Source organism: Tenrec ecaudatus, chromosome 4, assembly GCF_050624435.1.
Source record: "Tenrec ecaudatus isolate mTenEca1 chromosome 4, mTenEca1.hap1, whole genome shotgun sequence".
Classification (NCBI taxonomy): domain Eukaryota; kingdom Metazoa; phylum Chordata; class Mammalia; order Afrosoricida; family Tenrecidae; genus Tenrec; species Tenrec ecaudatus.
The window spans coordinates 52,807,205-52,822,803 of record NC_134533.1 but is presented as its reverse complement, the minus strand read 5'-3'; the positions used below and the strand labels follow the sequence as shown (position 1 = coordinate 52,822,803).

At 49.9% G+C, this 15,599-nt stretch overlaps 1 protein-coding gene across 5 annotated transcripts in view; it reads right to left on the bottom strand.

The window, feature by feature from the left end:
* The window catches only part of SERGEF (secretion regulating guanine nucleotide exchange factor), a 230,265-nt gene that overhangs the window by 66,317 nt on the left and 148,349 nt on the right, over positions 1-15,599 (bottom strand). For all 5 annotated transcript variants that reach the window (XM_075548416.1, XM_075548420.1, XM_075548421.1 and 2 more), the window contains one exon: positions 10,166-10,202. In XM_075548416.1, coding sequence (XP_075404531.1) covers positions 10,166-10,202 — 37 coding nt within the window. The remainder of the gene's footprint in view (positions 1-10,165; positions 10,203-15,599) is intronic.

Sequence of the window (15,599 nt, the reverse complement as noted above, 5' to 3'; positions counted from 1 at the left end):
AGATTGCCATTTGAGATGGGTTTTAAGCCAATATGAAAGGCAAAACGAGAGACTCGAGAAGAAAACATAAACTACCTCCATGACCTTGGAGTAGGCAAAGATGTCTTCCATAGGGCACGGATACCTTGAGCCATGAAAGAAAAGACTGATAAAACTGGACCACCTATTCACCAAAAGACACCACTGAGAACATAAAAGGTAACTTTTGACTGGAAGATGGCTGCAATACATGTATTCAAGGAAGATCTTGAGTCTATAAACTAGGAAGGATGTCTATGAACCATTCATCCAAAGGCTGCAAGCACTGGACAAAAGCAGCTCCCCAAGTGCAAGTGAATGACAAGCACGTGAGCAGGTAGGCGGGCAGCAGCACGAGGGACATGCCCCTTAAAGGCACAGCGAGATGCCACATTTTACACGCATCACAACGGCCCCAAGTCACCATGAAACTGGTGCTAGCAAACAAATGAAGCCCTGGAATTGGTGGGAGTGTAAACTGATACAACTGCTGGAGGAAACTGTCTAGCAGTATCTACTCCAGCAAAAATATATGGTCTAGCACAGCGGTTCTCCAGCTTCCTCATGTCGCGACCCTTTCATACAGATCCTCATGTGGTGGGGACTCCCCAACCATCAAATTATTTCGTTGCTACTTCATAACTCTAATTTCACGACTGTTATGAATACAGGGATCATGACCCACAGGTTGAGAACTGCTAGTCTAGCAAGTCCTTCTTTTCAGTGGGCACCCAAGATCAATGAATGTACACACCTACTAAACGGCATGTCGGAGACACTTCAGAGCAGCTTTATGCACGGTCTCCAAATGGAGAAACTATCCCAATGTATATCACCAGTTAGGGGAATAGGTTGTGGCATGTTCCTACCAGGGAATATTACCAAGCAATCAAAAAGAACTATTACATGCAACAGCGATGGTTGGTTGTTGTTGTTTTTTTTTTTGCAATGACGATGTTTCTAAGCCATAATGTGTAGAAGACACAAGAGAGTGCATACCTTGTGACAACACTGATATGAAATTCCAGAACAAGCAAAATTAAACTCTGGGGACAGACATCGGAAGAAGAGTCACTGAGTTAGAACTGGTTTGATGGTAGTGAGTTTTCTGCCCACTGAGGAGGGGCATGAGGTAGGCACCTAGGGTGCTGGAAATAGTCCGTGTCGTTTTGGGTGATGGATTCCTAACTATGCTGTTGGTAGGCGCCGTCGAGTCTATTCCAACTCAGAGTGCCCCATCTATAGACGACCAAAGGAAACCTGGCCCAGGTGTGCCAGCCTTCCGTCTCTCGTATAGCTGAGCGCAGTAGGGTAGCCGTCTCATTGAGGGTCCTCCTCTGTTTCACTGACCCTCTACTTTACCAAGCATACCGTCCTTCTTGTAGACTGACACGCCTGATTATATGTGCAAAGCACAGGAGAGGAAGTTTTGCCATCCTTGCCTCTAAGAAACACCCTGGTTGAATTCTCCAAAGACAGATCGACTATTTCCTTTAGCAAACCGACGGCCTCTGTGTGATGAACGGATACAACCCTGATGGGCTCTGATTTTAAACCACGCAGTCGACACCTGTATCGTGTTTGGCATGGACTCTGCACAGCACAGTTCGTGGAATGGTATTCCCACTCTTCTCAATGTTGTCCATAATTTGTATTGGATGACACAGCAAATGCCTTTGTTTGTAAGTCAAACACAAGTGAGCATCTTTTTCTGGTATTCTCTGCTTTGAGCCACGTTCCTCTTACATCAGCAATGACATCCTTCATTGCATGCTCTCTCTGAAGGCAGCTTGGAGTTCTGGGAATTCCCTATGTACTGCTGCACTCATTTTGTAAGTATTTTTGACAAAAATTTACTTGCTTGTTATATTAATGATATGACAATTTCCACTTTCTGTGGGGTCACTTTTCTTTGGAACAGGCATAAATATGGGTCTCTTCCAGTCAATTTACCAGGTAGCTGTCTTCGAGTTTCTTGGCATAGATGAGTAGCACCTCCGGCATAACAATGGCTGGCGGAAACCTTCCCCTCGGTATTCCATCAACTCGTGGGGCCTTGTCTTTTACCGATGCCCTAGTGTAGGGTGAATTTCCTTCTTCCTCCAATCATTTCTTGATCATATGCTACCACCGGAAATGGCTGAATGCCCACTCATTTATGGTTCAGAGACTACGTACACTCCTTTTATCTTCTTTGGATGGCTCCTGCAAAATTGTTTAACATTTTGCCCATGGAACCCTTCAAGATTGCAATTCAAAACTTGAAGTTCTTCTTTAGTTCATTTAGGTTGAGTAATACTGAGCATGCTCTTCCCTTTCGGCTTTCTAATATCAAGTCTCCGCATAGTTCATTAGAATACTTCATTACCTAGTGGTGCCAGGAGGGCAGGGGGAGGTGGGCGAAGAAGAGGGAACCATCACAATGATCTACATGTAATCCCCTCCCTGGGGGGCGGACAACAGAAAAGTGGGTAAAGGGAGACATCGGTCCATGTAAGACATGAACAAATAACAATTTATAAATTATCAAAGGTTCATGAAGGAGGGACGGTGGGGGAGGGAGGGAAAACGATGAGGAGCTGATACCAAGGGCTCAAATAGAAAGAAAGTGTTTTTTAAAGGATGATGGCAGCAAATGTGCTTAACACAAAGGATGGGTGTATGGATCATGAAAAGAGTTGTATGAGCCCCCGATAAAATGATTTAAAAAGTTTTCATTGCAATATTTTACTTTGTCTTCTTGTGCATCCCTTTGAGACTTTCTGCTGCGCTCCTCTACGCCATTATTTCTTCGAGCTGCTTTACCGTTTTTCTGTGGTCTAGGACATTTCTCAGAGTCCCTTGTGATATAGACAATTTGGTGTTTTTCTAACAATATACATATGTAAGAGTTCATCAGACTGAATCATTAAACACACACACACACACACACACAGACATATATTGGCAAAACCCCACACGGTTCTTTACACCCACTGCCAAAGCGGCTGCAAGAAGCAGGCACTAACGCATGGCCCGTGGGGGCAATATCGGATGTAACCCTAATGGAAGCCTATTTTACAGCATCTTGCAAAATTGCAAAAGTGTTCCCTCTTTGATGCAGCAATTCCATTGCTGTGAATTTACTCAACAACAACTCTCTTTCACACATGAAATAGCAAATATCCAAGGTTACAGGCTACAGAATTGCTTGCAACAACCAAAGACTGGAAATGAGCTGAATGTCCATCAACAGGACACTGATTAAATACATTACAATGCCCTAAGGACATTAAGAGGAGCCCTGGGTGACACTGTGGGTGAAGCACTGGACTGCTGCGGCCAAAGGTCAGTGGTTCAAGTCCCCCAGCCGCTAGAGGAGGATGATGAAGCAGCTGGTTTCTGCAAAGAAGCCTTTGTAGTACTTCTTTCCTGTCCTCAACAGTTGCTATGAGTTGGAATCAACTCAACCGAAGTGGGTTTGGTTTTTAAGTACATTAGAATATTGCAAACTATTTTATATTTTATACAGATTTTAAAATATCTCCCAGATAAATGATTGAGAGAAAAAATTTCATACACTGCAAAGTGTGTGTGGTATGTTACTATTTATGTAAATGGGGAGGGTTGATATAAATATATCTTCATATTAACTTACACAGTAAAACCCATGAGGATCTGCGTAAGGTAGAAATTTGTCAGAGAAAGAAAGCTCCAACATTCCCCACTGAAAGATAATAGGAGTGCCGCTGCCACAGAGAGCATCTGCAGACCTGGGAACAAGGCAGGCCACTGACTCCTCCTAGCTCTCCCAGGGTACACTGGGGGGCCAAGGGCACTAAAGACGGGCATGAGGTACACATATTTAAGAACTGGACTGATGGAGATAGGTTGGAAAGGAACTCTTTCTTATTAAATATGTTTATTATGTCTTTTAAGTTTTTATCCATTTATATATATTCCTATGAAGGAGCCCTGGTGGCCTAGTGATTAAGCACTGGGTCATGATCCACAAGGTCAGCAGTTCAAAACCAACAGCTGCTCTGCTGGAGATATAGTGCTTTCTACTCTCTTAAACAGTTGTAGTCTCAGACACTCACGGAGGCAGGTCTCCCCTGTCCAACAGGGTCTGACTATGAGAGGGTATCGACTTGATGGCAGTGAGTGTGCACATTCCCACCCATTTCCTGGATTCAATGCTAACCCATTGTGTTCCTATAGGACAGCATAGAACTGCTCCTCGAGGGTTTTGTGGGTTTTTTTTGGGGGGGGGGACTCATTGAAGACTCATCAGGACCCCCTTGGAGAGGACAGAATTACCCTTGTGGGTTACTGAGACTAACTCTTTGTGAGAGTAGAAAGCTGTCTATCTCCCAAGGAGTAGCTGGTGGTTTCAAACTGCTGGCCTTGTAGTTAGCAGCCCAATATGTAACCACCATGCCACTGGGGCTCCTCCCATAGGGTTTGCACAAGTGTACATCTTAATGGGAGACGGTATAATCATTCTCCCACGAGGTGACTGATGAGTGCAGACCGCCAATCTCATGATTAGTAGGCCAACACTCCACCCACTGCACCACTGGGGCCCCATGTGTGCAGCCATTATTTAAAATAAAATAAGTGAATGATCTTTTCCCGAACAGGGAAGGGACAATGGAAAAATCCTTAGAGAGTTAAATTTCAAAAAACATTGTCACTGATTTCATTATTTCACCTGTTTACAAGGCACTGAAGACTGCTTGCAACGAAGCAGAAGAGATTTGGGCTGGGTAGACAGCAGAACCGGCACACAGGGAGAGAAGCTGACTGTTGAAAGGATGAGGCAGGCTGATCTTACCTGGCGACTGTACACACAGGCCAGGCTGTCACGGGCCTTCAAGGAGGCAGCATCAGGTAGTGGTCCCCCGGCCCTCAAGCCAGAAGCCTGGTTCAAGACCTAACATACTGAGTCCTCCTGGGTGGGTCAAGGAGTCCCACCTAAGCTGTAGGTGTCCTTGCCTGGAAAACCGGGTGAAGTCCTCAGCTGGCTGGAGGATCCTTGGGTTAGAGGCGCAGGATTCCCACTCTGCCTATCACACTGGGAAGCACACACTAGTTGGTGCCTGACTCTAAGCTCCCTCCAAGGCACCTCTCTAGGAAGCTGCCAGAGCCAATGACGTTCAGACATGAATGACAGTGTTTACTGCATTTCTGGCCAAGGCCAGACGTTGTGCCACCGAATAGCACGAAGGCACCAAGGTCCAACAATTGGAACTCATCAGTGGTATGGTGGGTGGGGCGTGCACATGCATCCTTGCATAGATTATTGCTTTGGGCCGGTTAAAAGAACCGGCTTTGCTCAGAAGGCAGTGGCACCACACTTCCCTGCCAAATGCCCAGCCCTTTCCCAGTGTCTGTCTGGCAGCCCTGAGAGCTCCAGGGAAAGGCCACTAGAGTCCCTTCCAAGGGTCTGTGTAGAACGGGGAGACAGGAAACACAGTAAGCGTCTCTCTGGGTCTCTGCAGGAAGGAAAGGCCAAACAAGTGCACCCCAGGGGCGAAGGCAAACTGCCCATTCAAGCTAGCAGAAGCTGCTCCTGGGAGAAGCACAGCAGCTGGAGCCAATTCAGCCAGACACCAGTGAGGCCTGTGGAGCCCGCCTAGGGGAGGCGGGGTCTTCTGAGCAAGGGGCGGCCACCTGCCCTCTGTTCACCTGGACCAGCCTCTCTCCGCCCACAAGAGAGAGCCAGCAGGGCCTCTGTGTGAGGGGTGGAGGGGCAGAAAGGAAGGAAGCTGGAGAGCAAGCCTCAGGAGCAGGTCTCAGCTGAGCATCTATGAAGTGGCGGGCACTGCTCGGCACTGGATCTGAAAGAACAGCCTGTGGGGGTGGGCCCTCAGCAGGTGAGGAACCAGGCTCCGTGAGGCAGTGACTTATACAGGGCACAGAGCCAGAGGGTGGCCCGGCCGGCCACGGCCTTGGTCCTCTCCTTCCTGGTTGTCAACTGGTCTCCGGATGGCCAGCCCTTCCCAAGCCTGAAGTGGGAGCTCACTTCACACTGCCACACCACTCTGTCTCAGCGAACACAGAATGAAGAAAGAACCGACCCAAACTCCCAAAGAAGGGGGGGGGGCGACGGGGGTAGTGAGGTGGCAGCATATGAAGCAGGGCTGTGAATTGGTTCATTCTGATTTGACCCCCTGCTGAGACTCTTCATTCCCACCCCCAGATATCCTAAATCGGGACCCCCATTTTAAGGAGATGTCTAGTCAGAATTCTCTAGGGATGGCACTAAGACTCACCTGGGGATCTGGTTAAAATGTAGCTTCGGACTCGGTGTATCTGGGGTGGAAAGACAAGTTAGCAGCAGGGCTTGGCCAAGGATGAACCGATCTGTAGGTCTGACATGAAGCAGCAGGGCAGGCTGGCTGTCCTCCGGGAGGAGGAGACTGCAGTGGGGCTGCTATGGGCTTCAGCTCTGGCTGGAACGTGCAGGCCCCAGGCAATAACTACAGAATTGGGACCTAGAACTAATGTGGGCAGGCACTGTTTGCAGGGCTGGTGGGATTTCCAGACCCCCCGGGTTGTGTCCCCAGAGGCCGGCTAACAAATCCCTTCTACAAGGATGATTCAAAAAGGCTGTGGGGAAATTCCATGATCTTTTCATCCCATTCCCCCACAAACGTGTGAAGCCCCTTTGTATCTCCTGTCCTAGACCCTCTGGTCCCTTAGTTGGAAGCAGACACTTCCCTCTCCAGCTTTCAAGACTTCCAGGCCATCATGTAGGATCATAGTACAATCTCATGCTGCCTTGAGATCTTAATATCCATACCTGTAATAGCAGCTGCCACGTTAAAAACTGGTATGAGGTTGTTGTTGAGAACGCATACAGCAAAACATGCACCAATTTAAGTTTCTACTCTGTGACACTGATTCCACCCTTCAAGTGCGACAACCATCCTCATCCTCTTGTCCCCAGCTGTCCTTCCTCATCAACAGCCACTCACTGCGCCCTACGTCTCCCATCCAATCTTTCGAGTGGACAGCGTCAATCTGACTGCATATTGATCTGAAAGAGCACAATCTCACGACGGGCATTGTTCAGCAGTTACGCGAAACGCCGGCTAAATTTAGCTGACCACAAGCTTCAGGGACTATTTCTGGTTTAAAGTTCGAGGATTATCTCAGGGAATCGTCTCAGGGGCTCGCCCACCTCCTATGGCTCCAGAAAACCTGGTGTCCATGAGAGTTTGCCATTCTGTTCTACATTCCCCTCCTGTTGGTTAGGAGTCTCCTCTAGAGTCTGTTATCAGAATGCTCAGTGACAGGCGCTAAGCCCCATCCAGTTCTTCTGCTCTCAGGGGAAAAGGGGCACTTGCTCCTGGAGGCAATCAGTCACCTATTTCATATCCTCCTCCTAGGCCTGACTCTCCTTGTTCCTCTGTTGCTCCAGGAAAATAGAAGCCGGTCACTGTACCCTGGGGTAGCCACTTGCTTTTAAGACCTCAGGCACTGCACAATGAAAGGGGCAGGGCAGGGGGCCACAGGCAGCAAGCACATTGGTAGGCCAATTAGTGAACCCAGAACCTAAACCTCCAAACCAAGGAGCAAGGAGCCAAATCCCATGAGATCTTTGGATGTACACAAGCAGCCCCCATTAGACCTAGCACACAACTGATGCCGATTCAACTTTTCACAGGTGTCTAACTTAGTATAAACAGTTGTAAGAATGGCTGTGTACCCTACCCTTTATCAGCGCAGTCATCCTTAACCATTAGCCCCCCTTTTCCCACCCCTACTGCCCTGGCAACTGCTAGTAAACTACAGATGCCAGACACTTAGCAACTAACACTTAGTGAGCCTTTCCTTTTGTGCCAGGTACTGGTCTTCGCACTTTATAGACAATCCTACGAGGCTGACCTTAGCACGATATTCCAGATGAGGCAAGCATGACATGGAGAGGAAGGCACCCACCCACCCGAAGTTACACAGCTTGTCAGTCGAGGAGCCAGATGTTGAGCCTGGGCAGTCTGGTGCCCGGGTTTGTGCTCTTCTTAACCGTTCCCCAGGCCCCAGGAAGTGACGCCGTGGAAAGAGCAGACATCAGAATCAAGCAGCCAGCATGACCGTTCACTGCTCCCTTATCCCTAGGCAACCTGTGGACCCGAGTCCCTGTTCTCTCCTCCACACAGCAGGCACAGCACACACACTGCCTGCAGTTGTGTCCATGGCCTGAGTCCAGGAGGACCTCACCTATGTTCTCTCGCCGGCCTGTCGCACATTGGGTAGACTCTACCGTGGCTTCTGCCCAGGGAAACTCTGGTTTCTTTATAGTCTGGTCTAGTCTCTTCTATCTCTTTGTGATTACCGAGTGAGGGGCTATCAGGTGAGCTCAGAGCATGAGACTGGACCCCTGTTAGTCGGTGTCAAGTAGGCAGTGGTGGTAGGGTAGAGGGCAGGAGCTGGCTGTGGGAAGCATGGCTTCAAGCCCAAAGGAACTCTTCCCGGGCTTCAGGTCTCCTGCCAGGGCTCACAGGTGGCTTTCTGGTTGCATCCTGCTGCAAAGCCTGCACCCTGCAGGGCACTCGCCGCCAGCCTCATTCCTCCAGGGGCAGGGAGCACCAGGTGTCGCTCAGCTCACAGGCACAGCTCCAGAGCCCTGTGACCGTGTCTGCCTAGCCTTGCTCTGGAACTATTCATTCAGTGGGCTGAGAGTCAGACTGGGCGCTGGGGGCAAAAGGTAGAGCTTCCCTCAAGGAGTTCACCAGCATGCCCTGCTGCTCCTCGGCCTTGGAGGCCTCCTCACTGGGCACATGCTGTGGCGGCACTGCCAGGACCTCATCTCTTCTTTCTCCCAACAGAGCAGTTTCCTTAGCAGTGACTCCACCCCCACCTCCCACCCCACCCCACCCCACCCCGCCGAGAGGGAAATGGGGAGCAGCGGGAATTCTCTATGAGGTATTCTGTATGCATTGCCTGTGTCAGGTCTTTTACACACTTAATCCTCCCAACAAGCCAGGTAGAATGATCATCCTCATTGTTCAAACCGGGAAGACAAGGAGAGTGCACACAGAGGGGCAGAGCAAGCGTGAAGCAAGGCTGCGTGGAGCCTGGACTCTGGCCCTCTGTCAGTGCAGCCTGCTGCTACCGGCCAGCTCGGGCTCTTTCCTGCTTGTGGACCTCAGGCCTCCGTGCACTCACACCCCGGCTTAGTGAGCGTGTCAGTCCCAGAGGAAGCCCACCTCTCCCAGTTCGGTGACTGCAGCAGCAACAACATCCTGGACACTGCTTTGAGTCTTGGATTAGCTTGTCTTAATTACTCCCAGGCTGCAGCAGTTCCGGTATCATGTAGCCGGGAGGGCTGCAGAGGAGGCGGGCTTGCTGTGACATTTGCTTGCTCCTCTGACTCCAGCTCTGTTTCTTCCTCACCCCCCTCCATCGCTAGCCTCCCTCCTCGGCTGTCCTTGTTTCGCCTCTGTGCACATCACAGTGGGGCCTGCAGAGAAGTGCCTCACGTTCCTGCCACCCCAGGCAGCTAAGCCAGTCAGGCTCAGTTCATAAGAGAGAGCTGGCGTCTGCTGAGTGCCAGGCACTGCTCTGGAGGCCATGACTAGGCAGAAGGGCCTTGCCGTTCAGAAGAAACTGAAGAGGCTAAGTGGGAGGAGGGCCCAGGTAGGACCAGAAACCACTGAGAGAGACAGTAAGTGATGGGGTTGTAACAGAGTCCTAAAATATCAGAACTGGAAGGAACCCTGGATTTCTATTTCAGTCCCTCCATTTTATAGACGGGAGAACTACGAGCAGAGGTCTGTTTCCAGAGAAAGAACCACGCCACGAGGAATTAACTTGGTGTAAGGGATTTACTCAAAGAAGATACAGCAGCCCAGTCTACTCTTGCTCTTGTGCCAAGCTTCTAGGCAAAATGCACCAGCCTGTGAGGCCTTGATGTTCTCAAGTGCTACTTTCTGAGACAGGGAAGCTAGCACCTCCAAAAGATGTTCAATGATGGGGATTTAAAATAGACATCGCGAAGGGCTTCTAGTAAATCCTTGGCCAACCAAAGAGCTCCACTTCCCAGAACTTTTCCTGGGCTCCCTCTCACCGTGCGCGCACGCACACATGCACTGGCCTCTCCGTTTCTGCCTCATCAGTTTCAGCATGAACACACGTCTCAGTATTAAAAACTACTTACCAATAACTGCTAGATTATGCTCTGAGCCACAAGAGACCTGAAAACAAAAGAAAATAAGTCCCATTAGAGAAATTTTAAAAGGAGAGCAATATTTCAAGTAGTTGATTTTGTGACCATGGCATTTTCTCAGGATATCTCTCTCTCTCTCTCTCTCATACATGTGTCTTGCGAGCAGGATCGAGGCTCACTCAGCTCTGTGGTGCTCAGACGGCTTCTACAAGGGCTAGAACTCCGATAACAGCTGTGAGATGCAAGAACAGAGGAACGGACAACATGCCTAGAAGAACAAAGGCATTTGTTTGAGGTTGGGACTCCAGTGTTTCCATTCAGTGAGATACACGTCTTGCCTTTCAGTCTCCACATGTCCCAAATGCTGCCAGGAGGAAGTGACTCGGAACGTCAAAGCACAAATAGTTCCCCAAGTACTAATTAAAAGGAACTCCAGACTTTGGAGAAGCATCCTGTGAGGCACATGCTCACTTGAGCTCATGCTAAGAGGAAGACATCAGGAACTCATACCCACCGTAAAAGGAGACCACTGAGGCCCAGAGGTGGGACATGACTTGCCTCGGGTCTCAGGGGAAGTCTATGGCTCTTCTGATTCTCACAAAAATTCCTTTCTTGGTGTTAGAGCTTCTCACTCTTTCTCAGTGAAATCCACCTGAAGTTGTGCTCAAGGGTTCTTAGCACAGGTCTCTGGCCGTTAAGTTAAGGTAGCATATTCTTCAAAAGATAAAGTCTTCACCTGCCCTCTCCAAATCTGGAGGCCGGGGGGAGGGGTGGGGGGGTGGCCCAGTCTGGGCTCCTGCACTCTGTGGGGTGAACTCTGTGCCTCGTAACTCGTTCTCAGAGCACGACAGATTGTTGAGACAGGTTCGCATGGCAACCAATAAAGAAACCCCCAGAGCTTGCTTATAAATGGGGAAAGAACAAGAAGAAATATTGCTGAAGGATAATCAAGCTTAGCACCATCATAATCAAGTTTTCCAAACACGCGCTTTTTGGAAAGGGAACCTAGTCGAACTGAAAAGCCCTCTTTGTTCCGGCTTGTGCCAGACACTTCCTTACGTAACTGTTCGCTCATTTAGCCCTCATTGCAAATTTCCAAGGGAATTGTTATTGGACCCATTTACACACGAGGGAAGCCAAAGTTCAGTTAAGTGTTGCATGTGATACTCAATATTATCATCACTATGTTGGTTATTAAGTATTGGCTAATAGCTGGTCACTTATGTTAGATATTAGGATTGTTGAGAGCCAGTAACGGTCTCTGCTTCCCCAGAACTCCCAGTCTAGGGAGACCTGCAGGTAGATACTGAGCATTTTTAGGGCTGATATAAGATAGGAGTGAGGAAAATGCCATAGAAACATTCAGGGTAGCACAATTATGATGGTGGGACAGTTTCTCTTCAATTCCCTCTTGTCCACACAGCTTTAACTATAGTGACAGCAGCAGACTGGTAGGAATGAAAGGCCCCAGAAACTGAGGACTCGTATTTGTGAGCTATCATGCCAGGGCACTTTATAAATATTTAAATCATCAAAATAACCTCTTCAAGGAGATGGGTCAGTCAGGGTGTGAGGTAGTATCGATGAAGAATACAGCTTTCCCCCAGATCCTGGATGCTTCCTCCCCCCAACTACCATGATCCGAATTCTACCTTGCAGAACTGGATAGGACAGAGGTTGTACACTGGTGCATATGGGAGCTGGAGGCACAGGGAATCCAGGGTGGACGATACCTTCAGGACCACGGGTGTGAGGGGCGATGCTGGGAGTGGAGGGTGAGTGGGTTGGAAAAAGGGAACTGATTACAAGGATCCACATGTGACCTCCTCCCTAGGAGATGGACGGCAGAGAAGGGGGGGAAGGGAGACTCCGGATAGGGCAAGACATGACAAAATAACAATCTATAAATTATCAAGGGCTCATGAGGGAGGGGGGAGCGGGGAGGGAGGGGAAAAAAAGAGGATCTGATGCAAAGGGCTTAAGTGGAGAGCAAATGCTTTGAAAATGATTAGGGCAAAGAATGTACAGATGTGCTTTATACAATTGATGTATGTATATGTATGAATTGTGATAAGAGTTGTATGAGCCCCTAATAAAATGTAAAAAATAAATAATAAAAATTTTTAAAAACCCTCTTCAGGCACTCTCAGAGAACAGGAAACTAAGGCTCATTGATGGGATAAGCTACATAGCTCATTAAGTGGCAGCTTTAAGCCATTATAGCCCCGGTCTACAAGATTTCTAAGCTAATGGTAACCACGCGACATCATGTCATCTCTATGACTAAGAAACAAGGTTCTTGCATTTCATAGAAGGCAGAGAAAGGGCCTGCCTCCAGCTGCCACTGCTCATTCCGGGGCTAGTGAGAGAAGGGCTGACCAACCTTGAGGACCAGGGGCTTCTGGAAACAAGCCATTGACAAATGCCAGCAGCAGGCAGCAGATGCCGCTCTGAATTAATGAGTGCGACAGTGATGAATGGGTTTGCTCAAGGCTGTGTAGAGCCTGCAGCTCAATGCTTCCCACTCCTTGCTGCTGCCTGAGCATTGGCAGGGAGGTCAGGAGATTGAACACCACACCACAGGCCACAATATCCCAGGGCTGCACTCCTGCACCGAGATTCTATCAATGACCATTGGCTTCATATCGCTGCTGTCAACATCCACCCACCGCCCAGCTAAAGGCAGATTTCAGAAGCTCGCTAACAATGGCAGCGTGCCCAGGAAAAAGAGACCCAGAGCCAAGAACCCAGGTGAGTCCTCCACTTCCTGGCACGCTCGGCTGTTAAAAGAAGTTACCGGGGTCTGTCCAACCTGCCTTACAGGACGACTAGAAGCCAAATGAGATGCTCTATCCGCTCACAGCTGCGCATCGCGGCTTTCTAATGGACAAAGCTGGCTATGCTGTGCTGGATTCAGAAACTTCCCCAGCTCCCCAGCACTGACAGGGTCAAGTTTCAACTCCCTAGAAGTCCTCATAAGGAGGGCTCATACGTCTCTGGCTGCTTCTGCTCCTGAACCATCAGCCACTCAACATATTCACTCCGCGTTGTTCCATTCAGGCCACTTTTCTTACATTTCCTTTGGAAACATCGTGCCATTTTAGGCTTTTAGGCATGCTATTCCTCTGTCTGAACTTCTCTTTCTCCCACCGTCTAGCTGGCTAATTCTCTCGAATCCTTTGACCTTGCTCAAGCACCCTCTCCTGGTCAAGTGTCCCCTGACTCTTCCAGGTCGCGCGAGCTGTACCCGCCCGGGCTGCTCCCACAGCGCCATGTATCATTGCTCTTGTCACACGTGTGCATGCACTAGGCTCTCTGCTTCTCAGGCAGAGCCTTCTCAGAAGCGTCCCGGCCCACAGTCCAAGAGCAGGGCATGATGAGGGACCCAAGCGAATGATAAGGGGCCGTGGGAAAGTGAATCATACCAAAGCAAGTGCACGTAGGGGCGAGGGCACCCCAGTCCAATTGGAGGCAGGCACGGCAGGGATGATTAGGGAGGCTCACTTTAAGCACAGACTGTGGACGCACTTGGACACGGCATCAGCACAGCAGCCCGGTCCTAGGAACTGCACAGCCACACACAGAGGACCAGCAAAGAAGTCAGTGGCAGGAAATCAGTCTCGTGACACGAGAGCAAGTCCCAGCTTGCTAGCAAAGACCTGCAAGGGGGAGGGGGTGGGGACACCACACACTGGACAGCTGGTTCACTGCTGCCCAGACACAAGCAGAGTCTTCTTTGTTCAACCGCCTTCTAAACACCCCACCAGCTTCCTGCCATCAGCTCCTGTGAAGGAGGGAGCCACAGCTCTGTAGGGGGCTGGGTCTGGAAATAACAGCAGGTAAGCTCCGAAAGGGTTAAGAACAGGTGGGTGGGTCGGTGGCCAGTAAATACATGCTGGAAGCATCAATGCATTAAATGGATGAGCAACTCTATAAATCGGCAAAAAATAGAGATGGGGAAAATGCTCACCAACCATGGAGTGGGAGAGCCCTTCCGAGGTCGGCAGCACTGAGCTGTACCTAACTGAGTACTGATGAGCAAAGAGCTGGCTAACTACTTTGCCTCTATGAGCACACTTAAACGGAACACAAACCCTGAGCAGGTCTCTTGGTGCACTCACTTTACAAACGAGGCGACTGGGGTTCAGAGAGAGACTTGCTCAATGTCTCACAGCTAGTTGGGTGAGATGGGTCAGAACTCTGTGATCGGATGGAAGCTCTCTGCTCAATGGTTTCCTCCTTCTTCGTGTGGAGCGAGGAAATCCACTGCCCTTCTCCCTGACCTCTGCCAATTAGAAGACAGCTGCCACCATTCTCGGGCACCCTCCACCTTTGGAAGTTATTCTAAGGCTCTCTCTGTCCTAAGGCTGTAAAATGACAACAAAGCCTTGTCCCCTTGCTCTCTCCAATAGGAGCTACCCCTTCACACGAGAACGCCACCTAGTCATCTGCCATTATCTGAGACTTCGCATCAGGATGAACACACCAGAGTGGGGCGTAGAGAGGACACCAGCATGCGACCAGGACTCGGGGGAAGCGGGTCAGAGCATGTGGGCCCCGGGAGGCTGCATTGGCGGCGGCCAGGGACCGCCCTCACCTTCTGCTGAACAAAAAACACCACAACCAAGGGGACCATAAAGGGCTCGGTCGTCCATGGCACCTGCTGATTGGCTCCCACCCAGTGCCAACGGGCCCAGACACCCATAGATGCTATGGCAACAGAGCAAGCATGCGAGCATGCGCGCAGGAGCAGAGGCACTCCAGGGCTGGGGGGCGGGGCGGCCCATCTGGGGCCACAACAGAGGGCTTGGCTGGCCAGGCACCACCAGGAAGCCTGAGGTCCCTGTGGCAGCAAGTCCTTGCAGGCATAGCCTGCCGGGCGCACTCAGGGCGGCTGCAGACAGGCAGCGGCAGCGGATTACTGCACAACCTCCCTCCTGCTGGCCCATGGGTGATGGGCGCCTCCCTTCTGCCTTTGCTAGAACTCTGCCCAAGCACGGTTGCCATCTGGGTAAACTCTGGGGCAGCAACAAGAATATCCAAATCTGTTCGAGAAACAAGCAAATTGCAACCCAGTGAGCGAGCCAGTGGGTTTTTCACCCCTCAGCAGCCCAGTTGCTGGCTTCTGGAAGTACCGAGCTTTACCAAGACACTTTTTTTTAAAACTCCAAGTGCTTAGAACTTTTGACTGCGGCCTACATGTCAAAGGAGGCCAAAAAGATAAGGCGTGGGGTTGGCCCGGGTATCAGCTCTAGAGGTTCTAGCGTCCAACCATGGCTCCATCCGTCCCCCACCTGGATGCCCAGGGAGATGAACGCATTCTCTGGGTGAAGCCAATCTGCTTTCTTTTATATACCTTCATTATATACCTAAGGCAATAAACTTTATACTAGAGTCTACTACCTACTCAGGCTGAAGGGAGTAG